The 26,594-nt window shown below is 52.6% G+C and overlaps 1 protein-coding gene across 4 annotated transcripts; it reads left to right on the forward strand.

The window, feature by feature from the left end:
• Positions 1-2,823: 2,823 nt before the first annotated feature.
• On the forward strand, positions 2,824-25,201 carry CAPN1 (calpain 1). Of its 4 annotated transcripts, none has more exons than XM_081272815.1 (22): positions 2,824-3,769; positions 5,289-5,556; positions 5,712-5,781; positions 6,081-6,199; positions 8,043-8,176; positions 8,288-8,456; positions 9,264-9,347; positions 9,674-9,759; positions 10,098-10,172; positions 10,274-10,434; positions 18,541-18,716; positions 19,622-19,633; positions 20,338-20,549; positions 20,634-20,673; positions 21,237-21,302; positions 21,384-21,441; positions 22,207-22,271; positions 22,656-22,724; positions 22,964-23,042; positions 23,568-23,684; positions 23,992-24,050; positions 24,422-25,201. In XM_081272815.1, the coding sequence occupies exons 2-22, from the start codon at positions 5,290-5,292 to the stop codon at positions 24,446-24,448; spliced, it is 2,145 nt and encodes a 714-aa protein (XP_081128941.1). In that variant the 5' UTR covers positions 2,824-3,769; position 5,289; the 3' UTR covers positions 24,449-25,201. The 4 variants fall into 4 exon arrangements, with proteins under 4 accessions (XP_081128941.1, XP_081128939.1, XP_081128940.1 ...); XM_081272813.1 differs by lacking the exon at positions 2,824-3,769 and adding an exon at positions 3,776-4,020; XM_081272814.1 differs by lacking the exon at positions 2,824-3,769 and adding an exon at positions 4,027-4,449.
• Positions 25,202-26,594: the final 1,393 nt, after the last annotated feature.

Below are 26,594 nucleotides of genomic sequence, written 5' to 3' on the forward strand. Positions count from 1 at the left end.
CTAAGCACATACTCTACCACTGAACTGCATCCTCATCCCCTGCATGGTTTTTGTTTTGTGGTACAGTACTGGGGACGGTATGTAGGGCCTCACACATGCTAGGCAAGCATTCTTCAACTGCCTACACCCCCAGCCTTGTATAGATTTTTAAAAGCAAAAAATAAAATTTGGCCTGGGGATGTAGCTCACTGGTAGAGTACTTACCTAGTATGTGTGAAGCCCTGGGTTAAATGCCCAACAATGCAAAAAATATATAAAATAAAATAAATAAAGCAAGCAACCTTTATGGCTTCTGAGTGTTATGTTTATGTTCTGAGTGTGTCATAGTTTAAAAGACCTTTTCCACACTGAGATGTTTACAAAGACTTCTCCTTTAGCTCCTGGTTATAGATTTTTGTTTTGTTTTTTAAAGAGAGAGAGAGAGAGAGAGAATTTTTAATATTTATTTTTTAGTTTTCGGCTGACACAACATCTTTGTTTGTACGTGGTGCTGAGGATCGAACCCGGGCTGCACGCATGCCAGGCGAGTGTGCTACCGCTTGAGCCACATCCCCAGCCCTAGATTTTTGTTTTCATGCTTTACATTTGTATCTTGAGTTCATTTGGAACTTCTTCTAAGATGCAAATTATGAACCCAACTTTATTTTTTCCCCTAGATTTTCCCATCCCCACTTTTTTATTTTTTTTCCTGGTACCAATGATTAAACCCAAGGGTGCTTAGCCACTGTCCTCAGTCCTTTTTTATTTTTTATTTTGACATAGGATTTCACCAAGTTGCTGAGACTGGCCTTGAATTTGGGATCCTCCTGCCTCAGCCTCCCGAGTTGCTGAGATTACAGATGTGTAGCAACACACCCAGCTGCCCTTGCCTTTAAAATTTTTTTTTTTAGTTGTTGATGGACCTTTATTTTATTCACTTATTTATATGCAGTGCTGAGAATCGAATCCAGTGCCTCACACATGTGAGACAAGTGCTCTACCGCTGAGCCACAACCCCAGTCCCCTCTTGTAATCTTAATTGTGGTTTATTTATAGACTAATTTAAGCAGAGCTGACATGTTTATGAGGTATTTTCATATCAGAATGAAGTGTCTACCCCCAGCCTTTACTTCTTTCCAATGGCACCAATGGTCAGTAACCCCCAAATTTGTACTTCTATTCTGAGCATAGGGCATTTTTAGGGCAGTGAAACTTCTCTCTGATGCTGTATGGTGAATACATGACATTACTCATTCGTCTGAACCCACCAACTTACAATGAACCCTAAGGTAAAGGATAGGCGTTAGTTAATAACGTTGCATCAATATTGCTTCAGCAACTGTAACAAAGATGCCACCCGGATGGATGCAAGATATTAACAGGAACAGGGCTGGAGGGAGGGAGGATATAAGGCAACTCTGTCCTTTCTCAGTAATTTTCCTGCAAGTCTAAAACTGATCTAAAAAAAAAAAAAAGTCTTTTAAAGAAGAAAAAAATTGAAAATATTCCCATGAGTGGAAAAAGCAGACTCACTTTCTCCAGCAGTCTGCTCGAAACCCAGATGGCGTTTGACCCCGGATGTGTGAGGGGTTTTCCCTACATACCAAGAAAGCAATCAGTTCTGTAGCAGACACTGGCTGAATGTCCCCTCAGAGGTCAGTTCAGTCTATCTAGAGATAGCAGCAGATTTCTCAGAGGCTCCCCAAGGCTGCCTCTGAAGAGACGGATATCAGGGTGGTGGATCTTATGGTCCACAGGGTCTTCAGGAATACAAGCCTCCAGGACCACCAGTCACAGCAAGAGCATGAGAGGGAGCTGGGCATGGTGGCATGCCTGTAGTCCCAGCTCCTTGAGAGCCTGAGGCTGGAGGTTCTCTTGAGATTAACCTGAACAACATAATGAGACCCCATCACAATCAAACAAACAAATATAACCCAATAAAGATGCAGCAAGAACTTCTGCGGTGCATCTGGAGTCCCAGCTACTAGGGAAGCTGAGGCAGAAGGATCACTTGAGCCCTGGAGTTTGAGGCCAGGCAGTCTGGGGCAGCACAGATAGACCCTCCCCCCCAAAAAAAAATCACAGGAGGAAGAGAAAGGCCCTCAGCCACAGGGAATCCTTGCCCCTTCTCATTTCCCTAACACACTGAGAATCTCCCCTCCTCAGTGTTCACCCAAGACCCCTGAAGAAGGGCAGGAGCTTTGGGGGCCCTATTTTATCATGTGCCATCAATAGTCTACTGCAAGCCCCACCCCCAACCTTGCCACCTTCCTAGTTTGAGCCACATTCTCTGCCCCTGGATATCTGCAGTGCTCTGGTGCCTAGATGCCCTCCTCCCTCTCTTGCCTCCTCAACCCACTGCTATGCAGCCTTCTTTGTTTGTACAAATCTGATCAGCCTTCTACTTCAAGTAGATTGAAATCTAAACTCTGCTGGCCAGCTCAGGGGCGCCACAAGCATACTCCAGTTCCTCCCTGTGCTGAGACTCCTAGAGGCAATTCCCATACCTCACCTCCTCCTCGCCACCATAACTCTCTGCATCTAATACTTCCTCTAACTCCTGGACAAGATCAGGTTTCAGGTAAGTGCATCCTTTGCACCAACTTTCTTCTCAATTAATTATGGGTGTAAAAGCAAGTTCAGGGCTGGGGCTCAGTGGTAAAGCACTTGCCTTGCATGTGTGAGGCGCTGGGTTTGATCCTCAGCACCACATACAAATACATAAAGATATTGTGTGTCTATCTACAACAAACAAACAAAAAACAAGTTCAGTGTGGGCCCCCTCGAAGCCACAAGTCCTCACCATCCATACCCAGGTGAGCACACTGTCCTGCCCATATAGAAGGTATGCAGGAGTGAGGAGGTTTGTGGAAGTCACGGTGGCGGCTCTGGGACTCATGGGCTGAGTCAGAAGGCTTTGAGGGGATGGCCGTCTTTGCAATCTCCCCTGCACATCTTTCCTCTTTCAGACTTCTGCTTCCTGATATCCAGCCACAAGGAACACTTGTAGCTGGACTTTCTGGCTTGTGTCCCCTCAGCCTTCAGAACTTTCCCTTTGCTGTTCTTTCTGCTAGGAAGCCTTGTCCACATTGTTGACTTAATTCCTATTTGTCCATAATCACGACTCAGCTACCACGGCTCCCAAAATTGGATCAGGAGAGCACCCTCTATCAGCAGGGACTGATTGCCCCAATCACGGGTCTCTGCTGCGCGAAGACCTGCAGAATTTAACCAAGAGTGGCCACAAGAATGCAGAATGGTAAGGGCGAAGAGCCCAGGAGCTGTTTTCAGCCCTGACTCACCAGGTGGGGGAACTCCGGCAAGCCACACCCCCGCAGGCCTCAGTTTTCCTCATCTGTAAACTGAGGATGAGAGTGGAGTCCCATTACATAGGCGGCTCTTAACTTCTGCTGGGGTCATGGACCCTAGGATCCCAGAAAAGCTATGCACAAAATGCTGCAGCAATTGCCGGGCTGGGACCCGCATACCACCGAAGAGCCCTGAGCTGCAGGATCACTGAAGCCCGGTCCCCTTCTTCAGGGTCTCCCTTTGCAGTCCACCAGGCATAATCTGCGGGTCCCGGGTGGGCCTCTGACGCCCTCTTCTGGGTAAGGCGGCACAAGGGCGCTCCCCGTCGGGTGCACGGGCTTGCGGGAGAGGGCAGGTGTCCACCTCCCGCAGTATCCTGGTTCAGGAAACCGCAAGATGGGCTCCCACCATTGCGTCTTTGCCTCCCATTCGCTGCATGAACCGGGAAATCAAGGCCGAGCAGGGCCGGGACTTACCCAAGGTCACGCAGCGAGTCGGGGCCTAAAGGGCCGGCTCCCCGCGCCCCGCCCGGACGCACGGAGCCACTGAGGCGGGTGGCGGCCGGGACCTGCGCCCCAGGGCGCGGGGGTGGGTGGGGGCGGGAGTCGGCCTAGCCCCGGAGCCTGGCTGCCGCGGGGAGCGACCGGGTGGGGCTGCCGTTTGCCGAGTGTCCGGTAGGGGTCCGCTTGCCGCCAGCCTGGCCCCTGCTGCGAGCAGCTGCCGCAGCCCGAGGTAATCTCAGCCCCGCGCAAGGGCCAGCAGGGAGGGGCGAGGACAGCTGCGGCGGCACCGCGCGGAGTGAGGGGCGCTGGGGGCGGCGCCGCCGCGGCCCGGTCGCCCCAGAGTGCCCGCCGGGAGGGCGGCGAGGGTGGGGCCGCTGTCCCTGCAACCCGAGCTGCTGCCCAGGGTTAAAAATACCCCCTGCCCTCGGGTCCCCTCTCTCCTCTCCCCTCCCCGCCCCCGCAGTGCCCTTCCGCCAGGGCCCAGCCCTTCCCACCCCGACAGGCGCGGGCCCTTCCCTGGGGACAACTCTGCCTTTTGCTAATTTGTCCTCACGCGGAGTTGGCCCGGGCCTGCGGAGGGAGGGGCGGGGAGACACCATGAGTAAGAGATAGTCAAAGAAGGTGCCCGAGAGATAAGGGAGAACCGAGAGGAAGCGGGGTAGGAGCCCCAGGAGGAGGAGGAGGAGGAGGAGGGAGGGAGGAGGGCGGCGGGAGGAGGGCGGGGAGGAGCGCTCTTCCTGGTTGGGCCCTGCCCTGAGCTGCCACCAGCGAAGCCAGCCGCTGGGACCGCAGCGACCCCCAACCTCCCCTCCTCCAGGTAAGGAGTCGGGTGGCTGGCCGCGATTCTCACCCTGGCCACTGCTCCGGGGCAGAGGGGCTCCTCAGATGGCCTTTACTTGGGCCCTTGGCGTGCCTGGGTCAGGGGCAGAGGATTCGGGAAGCGGCACAGCCCAGGCACTCGCCCCATCCTGCACTCACTACTGTCCCCAGGGGCTGGGCTGGAATTTAGCAGCTCTGTGGGTTTCGGGTGGTCTGTGGAGGGGGCCGTCTGCCTGGAGTTCTCACTTCCCAAGCCAGAAAGGGGCCGGTGAGCAAGGTGCTGGCCAGTTTGGAGAGGGGGTTACAAGCTGGCCAACGGGATCAAAAAGACCTTCCCTGGGGTTCCATACACACCTTCCCAGATCCCTGTGTTACTTCAGGGCTCCACCCTACCCCACCTGGCTGGCTGGCTGGCTGACCACAGAGCTGCAGGCCCAGAACAATGGCAGTGGGAGGAGGAGAGGTTGTGGTTAGCATACCCTGGAACTGCGGAGCCTTCTTCTGGATTCTGGAGCCTAGGGAGGCTGCAGAGAGCCTGAGTGCTGTGGGGGCAGTGAAGTGGCGGGGGACACCAGGGTCTGGGGAATAAGGGGTGCAGAGGTGGAAGAGCAGCACTAGCAGGCAGGAGCTGGATTCTGGTCCTGGCAGACATGGGTACTGAGCTGGTCTGTACCACAGGATGGCAGAGGAGATCATCACACCCGTGTACTGCACTGGGGTGTCAGCCCAGGTGCAGAAGCTACGGGCCAAGGAGCTGGGCCTGGGCCGCCATGAGAACGCCATCAAATACCTGGGCCAGGATTATGAACAGCTGCGGGCCCGATGCCTGCAGAGTGGGGCCCTGTTCCGAGATGAGGCCTTCCCACCAGTGCCCCAGAGCCTGGGCTACAAGGAACTAGGTCCCAACTCCTCTAAGACCTATGGCATCAAGTGGAAGCGTCCCACGGTGAGAGGGCCATCCTTGGGTGGGATTCTGCTGACCCCAATCCTGGGTGAGGAGTGGAATGGGACACCAGGTTCCTGGTGGGGAGTGGGGTCTTGGTGGTGGGGTGTCAGTTTCTAGGAGGGACCAGCTCAGGGACAGGTCTCTGGGTCTCGTAGGAGATGCTGTCAAATCCGCAGTTCATCGTGGATGGAGCTACTCGCACAGACATCTGCCAGGGAGCCCTGGGTAGGCCTCTCGGGGGTGGGGAGGTCTGGGTGTTTTTGCCACAGTAGTTCCCTATTCCGTTCCCGTTCCTTTGGGCTCTACCCCAACCCCTCCCTCCTGCAAGCCCAGACAGGCTTTGGCTATCAGCACTGGGGCTGGTTTGCCCAGATTCCTGGGTCTTTTCTGTAAGCTAAGGGCAGAAAAGGCACCCCATCCAGGGAATCCCAGGTTCTCCTCAACATGGATATCCATGAGCACACCTCCCCACCCCCCCGGGGCAGATCCTAAAACAGGTCTGACATGAGTCCTTCCCATCCCAGGGGACTGTTGGCTGCTGGCTGCCATCGCCTCCCTCACCCTCAATGACACCCTCCTGCACCGAGTGGTTCCTCATGGCCAGAGCTTCCAGGATGGCTATGCGGGCATCTTCCATTTCCAGGTGAAGGGCCCTGCACACGGTGGGGAGGAGGGAAAGGAAGCACTGGGGGATATATGGAAGGATGACCACCGCACTCGAAGTTAAGGTGGCTAGTGGCCACACCCTGCGGGGGCAGCCCTCCCTCTGAGAGGTATTTGACCTCTCAGTGCCATCTCAGATCTGTCATGTGTGAAACAGTTGGGCAGGTATTTCAACTGGCAGTTTTCCTGGGTGGTTCTGAGTAGCAGGGAGAAAGTGTTTGGAAAAGTAGAAGAAATTCTGTATTATGCCCTGTTGGGGGGAAAAAACCTTTTCCTGACTTGGACCTCAGTTTCCACATCTGAAAAAAGGAGTGCTGGGGGAAAGGTGGTCATCTCCATTTGTCAATCCTCCCATCTTCCAGCTCCTGTGCTTTGGTGACCTCTGACACAGACTAGCAGAAAAGGCTCGGGATTAAGTCTGTTTAAACCAGCTTTTCTTGACGTTTGCGACAGGACCCTTTCTCCAGACACACTAATGAATCCTCAATGAGCTCCTATTGGGAGAGACAACTCAGCAACTGTAGTCGAGACCCTCTTGCCTTGGTGGTCCCAGCCATGTGTGGAGGACTCCTGGGTGTCGCTTCCTTCCGCCTAGTTAGGGAGCCCCTTACCCAACTTGCACAGAAGTGGCTGCCATACCAACTTCTGTGGAGCCACTTTGGCAGACCGCCACACCTGCCCCGCTTTAGTCCGCAGGGGCGTGGCTGCCCCGCCCCTTCCCTCATTCCTCCAATCCTCTCCTCCCTGGCCTCTTATTGGTCCGTGTAACACTCCCCGCCATCAATTCCAGCTCCTTGGGCCCGCCTTCTCTCCTTCCCCCATTGTTCTGGGCCGCCCCGACTGTTGTGCTTGGAGCGCAGGGAAGCTTCTGGCTTCTGTCTTGGGCCTGAGCCCCACCCTTTCCCACGTGATCGGCCCTCCCATCTGTGGTTGGAGAGTATGGGTCCACATTCAATATATTTATATGGATCCCACTAACCCCTACACTCCGGCCTAGAACTGGGAGAGGAGAGGTATGGCCTAAAAAGCAGTTGGTTTTGGGAAGAGCCCTGGCCAGATGGCTTTCCACCCCCTCTATGTCTGAGGAGGTCTGTCCTGTTTCCATGGTGAGCTAAAGACGACTGCATAATCTTGCTTAACTCTCCTGTGAGGAACGCACTGCTGCTCCCTTTAATGGGTACAGAAACTGAGGCTCGGAGAGGGTAACTTGTCCAGGATCACATGTGCAGTGCAGTTGTCCCTCCATATCTGCAGGGGACTGGTTCCAGGACCCCCATGGACTCCAAAATCCATGGATGCTCAAGTTCTTTATGTAAAAAATGTAATATTTTCATATAACCTACAGAGATCTTCCACATCCTCCTATATACTGTAAGACATGTTTAGATGACTTGCAATACCAAGGCAATGTAAATGCCATATAAATAGTTGTTCGGTATTGTTTAGGAATGACTAGAAAAAAGTCTGTACATTTTCAACACAAATGCATTAAAAAATATTTCGGGGGCTGGGAACGCAGATTGGGGTAGAGCCTTCTTATAGCATGAGGGTTCCATCCCTAGCACTGAAAAAAAAAATTAAATCAATTTTCTGTCTGTAGTTGGTTGAATCCATAGATGTGGAACTTGTAAATGTAGAGGGCTGTATACATGTATTGTATTCCTAGTACACATCAAGTTTGTATGTATCTAGTATGTATATATTGCATAAGTTTCTACTATATGTGATCTAAGATCATGTATCTAGTTAGTAGCAAAACTGAGGATGGAGCTCAGGCGTGGGGAATCCCACATCAGGTACTCACTGTGTCCCCTTCCCTACAGCTATGGCAGTTTGGGGAGTGGGTGGATGTGGTCGTGGATGACCTGCTGCCCACCAAGGACGGGAAGCTGCTGTTTGTGCACTCTGCCCAAGGCAACGAGTTCTGGAGCGCCCTGCTGGAGAAGGCCTATGCCAAGTGAGCAGAGCTCCTGGGGACAGCTCTTGCCCCACCCCTGGGGGTGGGGGACCCTGGCCCTCTTATCTGGTCCTGCTCAATGTCACAGTGCTGACCTGGAGCTGCCCACAGGGTCAATGGCAGCTATGAGGCCCTGTCGGGGGGCAGCACCTCCGAGGGCTTTGAGGACTTCACAGGTGGGGTCACCGAGTGGTACGAGCTGCGCAAGGCACCCAGTGACCTCTACCAAATCATCCTCAAGGCGTTGGAGCGCGGCTCCCTGCTGGGCTGCTCCATTGATGTGAGTGTGCCCAGCCTGACACCCACACCATGACCCTTGCATCCAGTTTGTAATCCAACTCTTCCATCAATTTCCTCTCCCCACCCAATGCTAACCTCGCCCCCACCCTGATTTAGCCCCAGACCCCCGCCCTTCACCTCAGCATCATCTCTGGCTGCACATCAGTGTCACCCGTCACTTCCTCCCCCTCTTCCACCTCATGCCCAGTGGTGGTCAGGTACCCCCTCCCCATCTCCCCCCAAATCCCAGGCCTCAGCTTTTTCCCAGGATCAGGTTCCTGACACTCCACTCTGCTCCCTTCCCACCTGCTCCTTTTGCCCTGCTGTCCATGATCCAGTTCCCTAGCCTCCAGCCTGATCTGTCCTGCTCTCTGTCTGCCCCACTCCTAGCCCCTCCCTCTCCTCTCCATGCCCACCCTTGTCTGTCCCACTTTTCCCACCACCATCTCCAGACCTCCTTTGTCTTTGACCTCAGGCTCCACCCCAACATCTCTGTGATCTGGGCCCCTTCCCCCTCTCCATAGGCTCCATCCTGACCTTCTTCCTCTCTTACCCTCCCACTGTCCCTGAAGGGCTACACATGGGGATGTGTGCATGTTCACAAAATCTGGCCAGCCTTATCCCATACCAGTGGCAGTGTTGGTGGGGGTACCTGGGGTGGGTGTTGGTGGGGTAGTGGAGCCACCCCCACCCCCAGGAGGAGCAGCCGTAGGTGAGGATGGAGTGAATGGGACTGTGGCCCCTGCCTGCCACCAGCAATAGTAGGAGGGGACTGGCCCCCAACCACAGAGCACATGTCTTTCTGCAGATCTCCAGTGTCCTGGACATGGAGGCCGTCACCTTTAAGAAGCTGGTGAAGGGCCATGCATACTCTGTGACTGGAGCCAAGCAGGTACTGCCCTGGGTGGGGCTGCCCTGCAGGGTGTTTCCCTTCTTGCCTGTCCTTACCTCCCTGGCATCTGACCAGGGCAGTGGGAGGTGCTTGCTCCTCCTTTGACCTTCTGCAGCACCTTATCACTCCCTTGGGAAACCATCCTGAGCCGCTTATCAATGCTTGCCCTGATTGACTGTATTTCGTGTGCCCAGCTACCTCCCTGGGCTGTAAATTCCTGAGGGACAAGCTCTGTGGCTCTACTGACAGTTCCCTGGTGTACTGCTGGGTGTGGAGTAGGGCACGGTGGGGTGGGAGCCGGTGCTGATGGGTGCTCTGGGGAACAGGTGAACTACCGGGGCCAGCCGGTGAGCCTGATCCGGATGCGGAACCCCTGGGGCGAGGTGGAGTGGACAGGAGCCTGGAGCGACGGGTGAGGGGCAGGGTGGTGGAGACTGGGGGGAGGTTTGGGAGGCTTCTTAGATGCCCCTGACATTTCTGCTTTTGACTCTGCCAGACCAGCGTGGAGTCAGAGTTGAACAAAGGGGCCTCTCTTATGTGACTGGGTTTGGGGCAATGACCCTATAAAGCGTAGGCCATGAGGGCCTGGGCCAGCCTGTGGGGATGCTCTGGAATTGGGAGCTCAGGTCTGACTTTGAGAGGACTTCCTGACCTGGGCTTTGGGAAGACAGTCCAAGGTGGACAGGCCCCAGGGACAGAGGCCAGGCAGGTCAGTCTCCTCCAGCCCTGGCAGTGCCCTGCTCCCCACAGCTCCTCAGAGTGGAACAACGTGGACTCTTATGAACGGGAGCAGCTGCGGATCAAGATGGAGGATGGGGAGTTCTGGTGAGCAGCCCTTCTTGGCCTGACCCTTCTAGGGCCATGTCTCCTCCCTCCCAACCCCACAAACCCGGACAATGAGCGAGGTTCCCTTTGTCCACCCCCAGGATGTCATTCCGTGACTTCATGCGCGAGTTTACCCGCCTGGAGATCTGCAACCTCACACCCGACGCGCTCAAGAGCAGGACAATCCGCAACTGGAACACCACACTCTATGAGGGGACCTGGCGGCGGGGGAGCACTGCCGGGGGCTGCCGCAACTACCCAGGTGGCCTGAACGCACAGCTTGGGCTGTGCTTGGGGGGGCCAGGATAGAGCAAGACTCGTCACCTTGCTGGGCCTCGGGTTCCTCTCTTAAGAGTCAGATGGTCATGTTTGCTGGTCTCTAGAATTTGCTTTGAGAGTAAAACAGTAAATGTCCTCTTCAATGCTAAAGAGCCCTGGTGCTACTGAGGGCAAGACTCCTGGCCATCTCCTGGCCACCTTCTGGTCATTGCTCTTCATTCCCAGAGCCCCGCTCCTGGCTCTCTCACCTCTGGGCTTTTAGATGGATGACTCTGTCCATGTCTTGGCCTGTCAGTTCCTTGCCAATTTCACCTGTGGCAACCTTTTCCTGAACCTTAGCTCAGCCCCACCATAGTAATTATTTGCCTCTGAATCACCTTGCTCTCTCCCCTCCACCTCCAACTCTCAGCTCCCTCCTTCCAAGTCCTCAGACTCATGGAACTGTGGCATCTGTTGAACCACCACTGTTTTCCCACTTTTTTTCTTTTCTTTTTTTTAATATTTATTTTTTAGTTGTATTTGGTATTTTAATTTAGTTGTATTTTGTATTTTAATAAAGGTATTAAACAATACCTTTATTTCACTTATTTATTTTTATGTGGTGCTGATGATCGAACCCAGGGTCCCACACATGCGAGGCGAGCGCTGTACCACTGAGCCACAACCTCAGCCCCTCTTTTTTTCTTTTGGTACTAGTGATTGAACCCAGGGGTACTTAACCACTAAGACACATCCCCAATACTTTTTATTTTGAGACAGGGTCTCACTGAATTGCTTAGGGCCTTGCTAGATTGCTGAGGCTGGCCTCGAACTTGTGATCCTCCTGCTTCATCCTCCCAAGTCACTGGGATTACAGGCATGTGCCACTGGGCCTGGCTCCGTATTATTTTGTCAGTGCATTCTAGTTGTCTGTAATGGTGGTATTGGTTGTTCCATGTTTGTACGTGCACATTGATATAACAATATAATTTGGCCAGTATGACTCCCCACAAGTTCCATCCATTTTCCTGCAAATAGCATAATTTCATTTTTCTTTATGGCTGAAAAAGACTCCACTGTGTGTGTGTGTGTGTGTGTGTGTGTGTGTATGTGTATGTGTGTATGCCATGTTTTCTTTATCTTTAGCCATTGATGGACACCTAAGCTGGTTCCATAGTTTGGCTATTGTGAATCATGCTGCTGTGAACACGGGTGTGCACGTATCCCTGTAGTAAGATGACTTTCATTCTTTACATAAATACCGAGGAGTAGTGCAGCTGGGTCCTATAGTGGTTCAATGCCTAGACTTTTGAGGCACTTTCATGCTGATTTCCATAATGGTTGTACTAATTTACAGTCCTACCAACAACGTAAAAGTGTTCCTTTTTCTCCCCATCTTCTCTAACATTTATTATTATTTGTATCCTTAATGGCTGCCATTCTGACTGATGTGAGATGAAATCTCAGTGTAGTTTTGATTTGCATTTCCCTAATTGCTAATGATATTGAACATTTTTCACATATTTGTTAGCCATTTGTATTTCTTCTTTGGAGAAATGTCTGTTTTAATTCATTTGCCCATTCATTCATTAGGTTGTTTTTTTGGTTAAGTTTTTTGAGTTCTTTATGTGTTCTAGAGAGTAATCCTGTCAGAAGAGTAGCTAGCAAAGATTTTTTTTTCCCATTCTGTGGGTTCTCTCTTTACATTCTTTTTTTTTCTTTTTTAGTTGTAGATGGACACAATATCTTTATTTATTTATTTTGATGTGGTGCTGAGATTCAAACCCAGGGCCTCACACATGCCAGGCAAGTGATCTACCACTGAGCTACAACCCCAGCCCTCTCTTTACATTCTTGTTTCCTTTGCTGTGTAGAAGCTTTCTAATTGGATGCCATCCCATTTGTTAACTCTTGGCATTATTTCCTGAGCTTTAGGGTCCTACTGAGAAAATCTTTGCCTATGTTGATATGCTGGAGGGCTGAGCCTACATTCTCTTCTAGGAGTTGCATAGTTTCTGGTCTAACTCTGGGGTCTTTGATCCAGTTTGTTCATTTTTGTGCAGGGTCTGGTCTCATTCTTCTACCTATGGATAACCGGTGTCCCCAGCACCATTGTGGCTCTCTTTTCTCCAGTGTATGTTTTTGGCACCTCGGTCGAGGATCAGATGGCTGTAGATGTGTGGGTTTGTCTCTGTGCCTTCTATTCTGTACCTGTGTGTCTGTTTTTATGCTGGTACCTGCACGGGTTTCTTTTGTTTGCTTGTTTTTTACTATAGTTCTGTGGTATAATTTGAAGTCAGGTATTGTGATGCCTCTAGCATTGCTTTTTTGGCTTAGAATTTGCTTTGGCTATTTTGAGTCTTTTATTCTTCCAAATAAATTTTAGGACTGCTTTTTTCTAATTCTGTAAAGTCTGTCATTGGTATTTTTTTTTGTTTGTTTGTTTTTTGTTTTTTTTGCGGTGCTGGGGATTGAACCCAGGGCCCTGTGCATGCAAGCCAAGCACTCTATCAACTGAGCCACATCCCCAGCCCCTGTCATTGGTATTTTGACAGGGATTGCATTGAATCTGTATATTGCTTTCGGTGGTGTGGCCATTTTAACAATGTTAATTCTGCCTATCCATGAACATGGGTGGCCCTCCCATCTTCCTGTGAACCCACCAAGGGACCCTCTCTTGACCCAACTTCCTTGCCACTGTGTCCCTGTTCCTCTTCAAAGCAAAATTGTTCAGGAATGGCCACACTGGCCTGTTTCCTTCCCAGCCCACCATTTTGGCACTATCTTCATCTCCCACCTTACCTTCTCTCCTTACCCAGGGTGTAGTCATCATTTCCATCTTGTCCCTACAGTTTCCCAGTCTCTCTCTCCTTCGGTTTCTGTTGCCTGGCATAAGCACAGTCGTAGCTGAACTGGCTCTGACTGGCACAGAGCCACTGATGGGGCTGGAGAGAAATCACACAACTGAGGTGGCATTTTCCCTGTAAATCCACAGCCACAAACCTCAAATGAGTACTTTGCACAGCCCCAGCCGGGCCACTCTGAGTTAGCCACATTCCCACTCTCAGCCTCCTCCGCCTTCCTCTCATTGTGGACCTGGCCTTGCACTTTCTTGAAAAGAGACCTCATCACTAGGACAGCTCCCCATATTCCCACCTCCAACACCCCCCCCACCTCATCCGCCTGTGTGTACCTGTGCAGGTCTGCACTGCCGCCCCGCTGGGACAGTGGCAGAACCCTTCTCCCTCCCCCAGGAAAGTGTTTTGTTCCTTTGTCCCTCACCTTTCACTGCTGGGTTGTTGTGGAGAATCCCTTGTATTAAAAGAAAGTGACCCTCTCTTGACCCTTCTTTCCTTCCTTCCTTCCTTCCTTCCTTTCTTTAACTTATTTTGTAGTTGTAGATGGACGCAGTGCCATTATTTATTTTTATTGGTGCTGAGGATTGAACCCAGTGCCTCACACATGCTCTGACACTGAGCTACAGCCCCAGCCCCTTGACCCTACTTTCTTGCTGCCAAGTCTCTGCTCTCCTTCAAAGAAAAATTGCTCAGGAATTGCCACACGGCCACTTCCTTCCTGACAGCTTTGGCTTTACCAAATCCAGGGCTGGGCTGCTCCGTCTTCCTGCCCTGCACCCTCCTGCACCCTCCAGCGCTCTCTGCACAGCCCGCCGCCCTCTCTTCCACCCTCTCTTCCGAAGCATTCTTCTCTTGCAGGAATTCCACTTCAGTTTTTCCCCAAATTCATAAGCACCGTGGCTGAGAAGGCCCGCCTTTCCTTGCAGTGCTAGTGCCATCCTCGAGTTCCCACGTATCATGAGGCTGTTTCCCGGCTCACCTTTCTGTCCCTTGGCCTGTCCTTACGCCAATAACACATTGATTTAATCCTTATAGATTTATGAGAAGTTCTGCTCGAGATTAAGAGCTAGGGGGTAGGGTCATGGCTCAGTGGTAGAGCGCTTGCCTGGCATGCGTGAGGCCCTGGGTTCCACCCTCAGCACCACATATAAATAAATAAATAAATAAATGAAAGATCCATTGACAACTAAAATATATCAAAAAAAAAAGAATAAAAGCTGGGGGTGTGGCTCAGTGGAGCGCCTGCCTCGCATACAGGAGGCCTGGGCTCCATTCCCAAGTCCCATAAACACGAACCTGATAGAACTTTTCTGTACAATAGTTTTACACCCAAGTTTGTGAATGAGATTTATCTGCTGATTTCTCCTTCTGATCATTCTGGTATTGGTGCTGTTTGTCTTGCTAAGTTAACTGTTTCTAGAAGAGTTTGCATAAGGTGGGAATGATCTGTTGCCGAATGTTTGGTGGAACTTGTCTGTAAGGCTGTCAGGCCTGTTCCTTTTTTTATGTGAAGATTGACTTTTGATATTGAATATCTTTAATGGTTCTAGGATTGTTCAGGTTTTTTTTTTTTTACTCCTTGAACTTTAAAATTTTTTTTTTTTTTAGTTGTCGTTGATTTTTGCCTGAGTAAGCTAGGCAAGCACTCTACAGCCCCAGCCCCTTTGAACTTATTTTGATGAGTTGTACTTCCTAAGAATTTATCCTTTGCATCTGTTTTCAAAGTTATTAGTGCAAGGTTACCCTTAATATACTCTTAGATCTCATCTGTAATAATGTTCTGCATTTTTAAATTTATTGTATAGTATTGTGTATTTGCACTCTTTTTTTTTTTTTTTTTTGGTACTGGGGATTGAACCCAAAGGGGCTTTGCCACTGAACCACATCCCAGTTCTTTTTATTTTTTTAAGACAGACAGGGTCTCTCTTAGGTCTTCATGAGGCTGCTTAGGGCCTTGCTGAGTTGCTGAGACTGGCCTCAAACTTGCAATGCTCCTTCCTCAGCCTCCCAAGTTGCTGGTATTACAGGTATGTGCTACCATGCCTGGCTTAATACTCTTTATTAATCCTGTGAAGTTTTGGGGTTTTTAATTTTTTTTGTTCTTTTTGAATATACATGACAGTAGAGCGCATTTTGACATGCTATACATACATGGGGTATAACTTATTCTAATTAGGATCCCCATTCTCGTGGTTGAACATGATGTGGAGTTTCACATATTCATATATGAACATCAGAAAGTTATCTCTGATTCAGTCTAGGGGTCTTTCCTATTCCCATTCCCCCGCTCCCAATCTTGTGAAGTTCGTCAATATTAGCTTTTACAAAGAAATGATTTTTGATGTTGTTGGTCCTTTGTACAAAATGATTTTTTTTGTCGTCATTGTTGTTTGTTATCTCATTTCTTCTGTCTTCTGATTTATTTTGGACTTTATTTCATGACCTGATAAATCAAAAACTTACTTCATTATCTTGGATTTTTTAATGTGAGCACTCATGTGTTTGAACTATGAGAGTAGGAATATTGAGTCTAGAATTGTTGTAAGCTCCTAGGGAAAGAAACATTTTTTTAGTTATCTAGTGATTACCTTCATTTCTAATAATTCTTTTTGTTTTCAAGTGTACTTCAGCCAGTGTTAGTCTAGCAATTCCAGTTTTTTTTCTCCCTTTGGGTTCACTCTTTTTTAAATTGTTTAATTTTGTTATTATTATCATTTTTGGTGCTGAAGCCCAGCATACCATACCACTGAGCAACATTCTGAGTCCTTTTTACTCTTATTTTTTTATTTTGAGATAGGATCTTGGTAAATTGCTGAGGTTGTCCTGGAATTTGTCATCCTCCTGCCTCAGCCTCCCATGCACTGGGATGACAGGAATGTGCCACCGCTCCTGGCAAGTTATTATTTAAATTCCAAACATTTTTTTTCCTGCTAGAAATTAGACATTATCATCATCATCATCATCATTATTTGAGATAATCCTCATGTGTTTGGAGTATCTGCATAATAATGTTTTTTGTTCTCCATTCTGAGACCTTTCATCTGAGCTCATTTAATACCTGCATGAAATGTATTTCTTTTAATTTCTCTTAGGGAGGCTTTTGGTGATAAACTTCCTTGGTATTTGGCCCATGCCTGTAATCCCAGTGACTCAGGAGGCTGAGGCAGGAGGATAGCAAGTTCAAAGCCAGCCTCAGCAACTTAATGAGGCTCTAAGCAACTTATTGAGACCCCGTGTTTAAATTAAAAAAAAAATAAAAAGGGCTGGGGATGTGGCTCAGTGGTTAAGCGCCCCTGCATTAATCCCCAGTACTAAAAAACAAAAACAAAACAAAAAAGAATTTTATTGAGAATTCTTGTATATAATTCACCCATTTAAAGTGTACAATTCCGTGACATTTAGTGTATTCACAAAATTGTGCAAACCATCACATCAACTTTAGAACATTTCATTATCCCCAAAAGAAGCCACACCCCCCTCAACTGTCCCTCCCAGCCTCTCACAACCACTTTCTTCCTCTTCAGAATTTGCATGTCCTGTATATTTCATATAAGTGGAAATACACATGTTCCTTTGTGATTGGCTTCTTTCAATTAGCATAACAGTTTTCAGGCTCATCCACATCATAGCATGTATTGGTCCTTTGTTCCTTTTTATTTTTAATATTTTTTTAGATGTTGATGGATCTTGATTCTATTAATTTATTTAAATGGAGTGCTGAGAATCGAACCCAGGGCCTCACATGTTAGGCAAGTACTTTAGCACTGAGCCACAACTCCAGCCCCTCCTTTTTTATTTTTATTTATTTTATTTTGCAACAGGGCCTAACTAAGTTGCTGAGGCTTATGATCCTCCTGCCTCAGTTGCCTGAATCTCTGGGGTATAGGCTTGGGCCACCAACACAGGCTACTTTGTTTCTTTTTACTGTCAAATACTATCCTATCATTTTGGTATATTCTCTCATGGGTGGATGGACTGTTGGTTGTTTCAAGTGGTGCTGCTCTGAACAGTCATGCTCACACCTTGATGTGGATATGCGTTTTGTTCTCTTGGGTGTACCCCCAAGTGGAATTACAGGGTCACCTAGTAGCTCTGTGCTCACCCTTTAGGAAGCTAACAGACTGTTCTCCATAGCTGCACGGTTTTCCTACCCACAGCTGGTGTGTGAGGCTGAATGTTCCACGTGCCACCAACACTTGTTCTGTGTTATCTTTTTGATTGTTGTTAATTTAGGAGGGAAGGAAGAAGGCCGAGGCCTGTTAATGCCTTTAGACAGAAGTGTCGCACATTCCCTGCAGGCTCTGTTGCTCTGGTAAAAGGCTTGTTCCGGCAGCTAACTCCCTAGTCAGCTAACTCACTAGACACTAAATGTCACGGTCTAGTAACGCAGGTCACTGTTGTCATCTTTGTTGGCTGTCTGTGACCTCCTGTCGGACCCTTGCTTTCTCTCTTGTCTTCCTTTAAGTCACTGCAGTACAGTTGCTTGAGTCACCTTTTAATTGATTTTTTTTGGGGGGTGTACTGGGGATTGAACTCAGGGGCACTTGACCACGGGAGCCACATCCCCAGCCCTATTTTGTACTTTATTTAGAGACAGGGTCTCACTGAGTAGTTTAGTGCTTTGAACTCACCAGCCTCCTGCCTCAGCCTCCAGAGCCGCTGAAATTACAGGCATGCCCCTCCTTGCCCAGCTCTTGAGTCACCTTTTAGAATAATAATCCTGTCACACCCTCCCCGTCACCAGCCCTCTGGTGGGGCCTTTTGCTCTTTGATGCCATCTACTCACCTTGGCCTGTCCCCCAACTCCTGCCCACCTCTGCCACCTGCCAGGATCCCTGGTGCTCGCTGGAGCCTCACTTGATGTTTGTCATCGGGGAGTGGGGGCAGCGTGGTGCGGCGTGGCCTTTGCTCCTGCCGCCTGTTCCTGGAGCTCCCTGGGCCTGGCTTGCGCTTGTCGCCTCGCCTCCTCCCAGCACTGATTCTTCAGCGTACCCTCACCTTCCCCAGCCAACCCTAGCCTGCTCTTTTTTTTTTTTTTTTAACTGAACTGTTAATCGACCTGATCTGCTCTGGAACAGGAGCCCTTGAGATCCAGGATGGTGTCTGTCCCCTCAACTGTGCCTGTCACCTGGCACATAATGGATACTTAGTACCAATTGCTGGATTAAGGAGGGATGCCCGGGTGCGGGGGTGAAGCTCTGAGGGCCTCTCTGCTCTTGCCCTGCCTCTGAGCTCCACCTCCTCTCCTGCAGCCACCTTCTGGGTGAACCCCCAGTTCAAGATCCGGCTGGAGGAGGTGGACGACGAAGATGACTACGGGAGTCGCGAGTCGGGCTGCAGCTTCGTGCTGGCCCTCATGCAGAAGCACCGGCGCCGGGAGCGCCGCTTCGGCCGCGACATGGAGACCATCGGCTTCGCGGTTTACGAGGCGAGTCCCCGATTGGCGCTGAGCCACCGAGCCCGGTCTTCCCGCCAGGGGTCGCCCGAGGTCTCCACCCTGCCTTGTCTGCCCCCTGCTACACCATGAGGCTGGTGGCCCTAGGGGGAGCCTCCAGAAGGCACCAGCCAAACCCTCAGCTGCAGGCAGGTCCTAAAATTCATCTAGTAAGGCAGGAGGAAGGCAAGTAAGATGGTTGTCTCCAGGAAGAGAAGGTTCTGGAATTTACCTTCATCTTCAGAGAATGGGATGCTGCCCTCAGGAAGAAGGAGCTGGCTTGACCGACAGTTAGATGGCAGCTTTCCGGGCCAGACTTCTGCTCAACTTCAGAAATCAGTGGGTCGTCTTGGGGTCAGGAAGCCCCATGTCTCAGAAGTGTGTGAGCAGAGCGGGTGTGGAGGACCAGGATAGGGAGGCCTGCTCAGACAGGGGCTGTGCCTGTCATTTGTGATTATACCTTCTGGTATAATCACAGTGCTCACCCTGCTTGTTGTGTTCAAGACAGGGTCAGAAACTTCCGGATCTACCCAGCCAGGGTAAAGGAAGGCCACAGACTTAGCCCATACCCAGATCCCCTGGCAACAGACAGGTGGGGGCCTCCAGTGTCCCCAGGCCTTAAGACACTGTGGTTAGCCATCCTGGCAACTATTCTGGAAGCTCTGATTCAGAGCAAAGGCCCAGGGTGTGCCAGGGACAGGACCCCTGCCTGGCCCTCCCTCCTGAGGTCACTCTGTGTGTGCAAATAGGTCTGGATCATCGATGGCTCCAGGCCCAGAGCCCTGTCACCAGTCTCCTCATCCCTTCCCTCCTGTTAGGAACTCAGGACCTCTGCCCAGAGTGCACCCTGTCCCCACCCCTGCACCAACCACCTCTCCCTTACCCTCTCTCTCTTGCAGGTCCCTCCGGAGGTAGGTGTGGCTCCTGACTCACCTGAATCCACCTGCCCCAGAACACACCCTGCCTGATGGGCCCACACGGGCAGCATAGTGACAAACCTGCCCCTGCATAGAGCGGAGATGTGACCTGGTTTTACCTGGAAAGGGCTTCCCCTGACTGTTCAGCAGGTGGAGCAGTCACTGCTCTCCTGAGGGTCAGAGCAGGTGGGGGGAGGGCTGGATTTCAACCCTAGTCCTCAGAGCCCCGGTGGGTCTTGTGCGTGTGAGGCTTCAGGTCCTGATGTTCGCACCAAGTCTGCACTGGCCGGCCAGTCTGTCGGGAGCAGGGCATGGGCTGGGCTACGTGGTCTGGGCTGCATGGTCTGTCCCCTTGAGCAAATTGTTGAAGTTCTGAGCCTTGGTGTTTGTGTCTGTAAAATGACACTGCCTTCAGGGCCATTGTGGACACTCAGTGAGGTGCCACCTGCCAGGTGCCTGCAGAATCCAACGTGGGGAAAGCCCCCAGTGATGATAATGAGAAAGATATTCAGGTGGTGTTATAGTAGTTTAATGTACTTTATTTGCATTTAGCTGCTCCTCAAGGTGTCTTGTCAGGGTCACATAGGCTATAAGTGATGAGCCATGACCTTGTTCTTCAGCCCCTCCCTGAGGCCTGGGCTGGGATCTTGGGGGGCTCCTGAGGGTGCTGCAGCCCTGCTCCCTCTCCCTCCTGCTAGCTGGTGGGCCAGCCAGCCGTGCACTTGAAGCGCGACTTCTTCCTGGCCAACTCATCCCGAGCGCGATCGGAGCAGTTCATCAACCTGCGGGAGGTCAGCACCCGCTTCCGCCTTCCACCCGGGGAGTACGTGGTGGTGCCATCTACCTTTGAGCCCAATAAGGAGGGTGACTTCGTGCTGCGCTTCTTTTCTGAGAAGAGTGCTGGGACAGAGTGAGTCCTCCACTGCCTTCTCCCACCTTCCCCTGAAGGCCCTCCACGCCCCCTGACTGGTCCTTCTTTCTCTCCACTTTGCAGGGAACTGGACGACCAGATCCAGGCTAACCTCCCTGATGAGGTGTGTGGCCACCCCACCAGGCACCGGCTCCCTCCTTCCCTCCCCTGGGCCTGTGATGGGGACGTGGGCATCCTGTGTCCTGGGCTTCTGCTGGCTCCTCACAGGAGCCATAAGAGCGAGGCCAATCTGTCATCTCCCTAGCACTTTATGGTTTGCAAAGGATTTGTGATGATGATGGTGCATAATCCCTGTGTCCCCGTGCTGCGGCTATGCTCGACACTTTATCTGGGTCATTTCTTCCCTGCAACACCCCTGTCTGAGTCCTTTCATGATAACCCCCTGGAAGGGAAGCTCAAGTTCAGAGAGGTTGATGGACTTGCCCAGGTTGTACAGCAGGGACCTGGACTCCCACCTTTCATCGCTGAGCTGGACTGTGTCCTTGTCATTCAGGCCCCAAGATTCCTGGGCAGGGGGCAGATCCCCATTTTACAGACTAGAAGAGTGAGGCTTGCTTGGGAGGCCAGGTGACATGTGTCCTGTGAGTGCTCCCACCCTAGCTGAGCAGCTGTCCCCATGGGCAGGGCTGGGGCACCCCTCACCTGTTCCCTCCTTTCTCCGTCCAGCAAATGCTCTCAGAAGAGGAGATCGATGAGAACTTCAAGTCCCTCTTCAGGCAGCTGGCAGGGCAGGTAGGCTGGAGTGGGGGTAGGGTGGGGGTAGGGGCGGGGGGCAGCCCTTCTCAGCTGGTACCACCCTCCCTCTCCCTTCAGGACCAGGAGATCAGTGTCAGAGAGCTGCAGACCATCCTCAACAGGATCATTAGCAAACGTGAGGGTCCCCATCAGCTGCTGTCGCCCCATGTTCTGCCCCTCGTTGCCTTCAAGCATCAGAATCCAGGCCGTTGCCCCCACAGTCAGCGGAACCCCACCCCTTGACCTATGGCTGGGAGGTCGACTTCCTTTCTGAGCCCAGCTCGCCACTGTTTCCATCCTGCCAAGCCCCTTCCCCTACTTGAGCTCTGTGTGCTGGTGGGATTTGGAGGACAGCCGTGCTCCAGCACCCAGGGGAAGGCGCCCTTTCTTCCCAAGATGCACCCCAGGCCAGGCCCAGTGGCCCGGGGAGCAGAGCACAGCTGGCTGCACCTGCTGGAGCACGCAGTAGAAGGCAGTGGCTGGCAGTCCAGCCTGGCTGCACAGGCCTGGTGCCGCAGTCCTGCCTTTGCTGCCTCCATCCCCGCGCTTCCATGTATCCAGAGCCCCTCTCCCTCCCACTCTTCTAGCAACCTCTGCTGACCTCTGGGACTTGCAGCAGACCACCCTGCTCTGTCTTTCTCTCCACTTTCTTTCTCTTCTGCTCGTCACTCATGGGACGATCACTGGGTGCCCATGGGCTTTGGGGACACCAGCCTGACTGCTAAAACACTTTGCCCTGGTTTATCTGATGATGAAGCCACCACATCCCACTCGCTCTGCTGGCCTCTGTACCCACGGGCGACACCAGTGCCTCCCTGCCTCCGAATGCCCAGTGTTCCCAGTGTGGGGCGGGCACAGGAAGCTCAGCAGGTTGAGGGGCTGGAACTGGTTTTTCTTGCAGACAAAGACCTTCGGACCAAGGGCTTCAGCCTGGAGTCGTGCCGCAGCATGGTGAACCTCATGGACGTATCCTTTAGTCCGTCTGCTGTTGTTTGGAGTCAGGGAATACGGGCACCAGAAAGTGGCTGGGTGAACTGTCCCAGGAATGCCCAGAGAATAGACAAAGCTGGGGGGTATGTGGACACCCCAGTGCCCATGTTCAAAGCCTTCCTGGGAGGGGGAGACCAAGGCCCAGTCTTGAGTCAGGTGGAAGCTGGAGCAAAGCCTGGGTCCACAGCTGACCCTAAGGCCGAGCTTTTTCTGCACCCTCCCCCACCCAGTTGAACACAGCCAGCCTGGTTATGGCTCCCCCCAGTCACCTTGCCTTCTCTTGGCCAGTCTCCCCTTCCCCCAGTGTCCCCTCCCACACCAGCTCTAAGCCGTGGAGCTGCCTTCTTAACAACCACCCAGCGCGATGGCAACGGGAAGCTGGGCCTGGTGGAGTTCAACATCCTGTGGAACCGCATCCGGAACTACCTGGTACGTGCCCCCGGCAGGTCCTCGCCTTCCCCTTGGAGCCTCGGTCACTGCAGGAGCAGGCCAGGGGACAGCCCTCCGTGGAGGCTCTGCCACTGCCAGCTCTTTCCCACCCCTGAGCCCACACGTCCCAGCAGCCTACCCCTTGTGGGCTCCTCCCCTCCCTGTCCCCTTCAGCAACCCTGGGGGTGGGCAGGAAGAGCCGGGTGACTCACTGGTCCCCACCCTCTGCCCCCACCCAGTCCATCTTCCGGAAGTTTGACCTGGACAAGTCGGGCAGCATGAGCGCCTACGAGATGCGGATGGCCATCGAGTCTGCAGGTGAGGCCCAGGGCAGCCCCTACCCCTGGCCCTCCTCCCTGGGTGGTGACACAGTGCTGAGGGGATGTGGTCCCACCATCTTTGGCCTTTCTCCGATGGTTTCTAAGTACGTTATCATCATATCTGTCCTTTCTTCCCACTCCAGCCAAGAAAGGACAGAGTCTCTTGTTACCCCTGTTGGGCATGTGAGGAAAGTGAGGCTCCAAAGGAAAAGTGACCGGCCTTAGGACACAGTGCCAGGGAGGGCAGAGCCAGGCTTCAGGCCTCCTGTGAGAGCTGCCTGAGGACGAGGCCAGGGCATCAGAACCACCAGACCACAGGCCCTCTTTGGCCAAATCCTGATTCTCTGGCCTGACCTGGGCTGGGCGTGCCCCCTGAGACTGGTCCTTACTTGCCCAGCCCCTCCCAGTCCCTGGCCCTGCCCAGAGGTCCTTGTGCCCCTTGTCCCTGAGGAGAGAAGGCCCACCCTTCCCTGTCTCCTGGCTGGGCTGCGCCTCCCCGGCCCTCACCTGCTTCTCTCCACAGGCTTCAAGCTCAACAAAAAACTGTACGAGCTCATCATCACGCGGTACTCTGAGCCTGACCTGGCTGTGGACTTTGACAACTTCGTGTGCTGCCTGGTGCGACTGGAGACCATGTTCCGTGAGTGTCCCAACAGGCTCCTCCCTCCAGCTGTGTCCCAGATGCGTCCCTTGTGAGCTGGTGGGAACGGATGAAGGCGGTGCAAGCAGTACCGTCGCAGGAGCTGGAGGCTGAGATCTGGGGCCCACGAGGGCCCTGTATTTGGTCACCCAGAGGCTGAGTGCGTGGAGAGCAGGGAGGGAGGGCAGGAAGAGCCCCTTCCTACTTCAAGGGGTGACAGCTTGGAGCGTTAGGGGGAGAGGGGGTCAGGCAGGCTTGGCTGTGCACAAAGTTCTCAGCCCCGTGTCATCTTTTCTTGAACACACAGGGTTTTTCAAAACTCTGGACACAGATCTGGATGGAGTCGTGACCTTTGACCTGTTTAAGGTGGGACTCTCCCTGGGTCCGGGGGAAGGGTTGGAGGCAGTGGTTTTCTTTCCTGACTCATGTTCTCCTGTCCCTTCCTGGGCCTTGGAGCCAGCCTTCAAGAAGGGGCAGCCTGAGTCCTGGGAGCTGGGGTGGGGGTGTCTGGATTCTGGGGCAGGAGCCGGAGGCTTTGCCTCAGTGGGACCAACAGCTCTATCTCCCAGAGATAGAGGAAGTGAGGAAACAGTTCCCCAGGAGCGAACCTCAGAAGTGGTAAAGAGATGGCTTCTGAGCCATGGGGTCGGGGCATGGATATAGGGGTCCAGGTAAGGAGGGAAACTCAGGCAGCCCATTCCACAGCCCTGGCCCAACGGCCTTCCCTCCTTCTGCAGTGGTTACAGCTGACCATGTTTGCATGAGGCGGGGGCCCAGCGCCCTGCTGCTCCCTTCTACCCTCGTCTGTCAAGCCGCGTCTTCCAGGCCGAGTCTTCCCACCATGCCACAGCAGGTCACGCCAGCCGCACATGCCTTCCTTGGAGCAAGAAGGCGCCTTGGTCCTCTTGCCCCCTCCTCCCAGCCTCCACTGCTCACCAGCTCTGGGCAGAGCTGTGTGGCCCTCCCTCTGTCCCCAGCCAGGGGCTCATGATGGACTCCCCTGGGCCCGCCGTTTCCCATGGCCAAGCCAGGAGGGCAGCTTTCTGCTTATTCCTGCCTCAGGGCTGGGTGGCCAGGGAGCCACGATCCCAGACCCACTCCTCCAGCCCCACTCCTCCAGCATCCTCACGTGTCCCCTTTCTTCACTCCAGAGGCCCCACCCGCCTGGCCTCACCTGCTGACTTTATAACCACTATCTCTGCAACCTGCACCCCAGGTGTCAGGCATGCAGGTCCCCTTCCTGCTGGGGGAGCCCCTGGGCTGGGATCTCCTGTGCCTTCTGTGCAGAAGCCAATGCCTGCAGCCCGCGCCTCCCAGCCCTGCCCACCAGGAGCCAGCCAGCCTGGAGGGTGGTCGGGCCTTCCCCCCTCCTCCTGTCCTTTTTTTATATTGACAATTTTAAAGGGGACTCTTCAGGGACTGGGGGATTGGTTATGTGATACAGAGGCACTGGGCGTGGGATAAGGAGGTCCCGTGTTTCCACACAGAGGAACCCCAAATAATAAAGGAAAAGGCCCCACATCTGTCTCTGGAGTGTGTTTCTCCCCAGTCTGCTGCTGGGAGGGCGGCAGGAAGCCTTAGCAGGGGGCCAGCTCCTGGCCTCAAGCTCACCCATTGCTGGAGTGAGTGCAGGGCATCCGAGTGGGGTCACCTATGGCCCTGGGAGGCCAGGGAGGATGAGGCCCAGGGCCTGGCACAGGGACAGGGCTGCACTGTGAAGCCTGGAGGCCTGACCCTTGCCTTACCTTCATAAATCCACCAGGCCAGTTTCTGCTGAAACCCAAACCCATACTTAGCACAAACCTCACCCCCCAGGGAGCTGCACAGAGCCTCCTTCAGGTCCTCTGGGGTTGGGGTGGGGTCTCTCCTGTGACCCACACACCTGTAGCTTATATAAGCTGCTCCAGCGCCTCTGGGATGCTGCTGTTCTTCCCAGAGTTAAGAGTGGGGAGAGGGGACAGCCACCAACTAGCACTGACTGCAGGGTGCAGACGGAGACTGCCCCAGGGCACAGGGTGAGGGAGCAAGAAGTCAGCTGCCTCCAGCTACTGTGGGGTGGAGAGGAAGAGGAGGCATTTGCAGGTGTCACCGGCTTCTTGACTGCTCCTGGGCCAGGTCCTCCTGGATGTCTATCCTCATCACTGAGATGCGGGGGCTGCCGAGGTGGGAGGTCTCTGGGCCCATCCCGCTCAGCCCTCCATGGTTCTCTGTGTTGGGCTTCACTTGTTATAGGGGTTGTGACGCTGTGGTTCTGGGTCATCTGGGGACCTAACTTCAGAGACCCCAGGTTTGAGGCTGAGACTGCGGCTTCCTCTTGACTCCCCTATTTGGGCTTTATTTTATTTTTGGTACTGGGGATGGAACCCCAGCCCTTTTTATTCTTTATTTTGAGACAGGGTCTCACTGAGTTGCCCAGACTGGCCTTGAGTTTACAATCCTCCTGGTTCAGCCTCCCGAGTCTCTGGGACTATAGGCATTCGCCACTGCACCCAGCTCTATTGGGGCATTTTTTTAAAAAATACTTATTTTTTAGTTGTAGTTGGACGCGATACCTTTATTTTATTTATTTATTTATGTGGTGCTGAGGATCGAACCCAGGGCCCTGCACATGCTAGGTGAGCGCTCTACCGCTGAGCCCCAGCCCCAGCCTGGACTTTCCCTGACATCAGCTGTGCAGCCAACTCCCTGACTCTCATGGAGTGGGGGAAGGGCGAGCAGCCATAATTACTATCACCCCCTTATTTGTGACTCTGACAGTTCCGACCGTGGTTTGAAACACAGTGACAAGACCTTGGTCCCACGCATTTTGAGGCCAGAGTCGGGGCTGCTCAAGCCTCATGACGGCCTCCAGAGGCGAGGGTGCAGGTGGGCAGGGAGGGAGGGGCAGGGCGGCTGGGCCTGGTTTGGCTG

This window comes from Spermophilus citellus (assembly GCF_964194105.1).
Source record: "Spermophilus citellus genome assembly, chromosome: 2".
Classification (NCBI taxonomy): domain Eukaryota; kingdom Metazoa; phylum Chordata; class Mammalia; order Rodentia; family Sciuridae; genus Spermophilus; species Spermophilus citellus.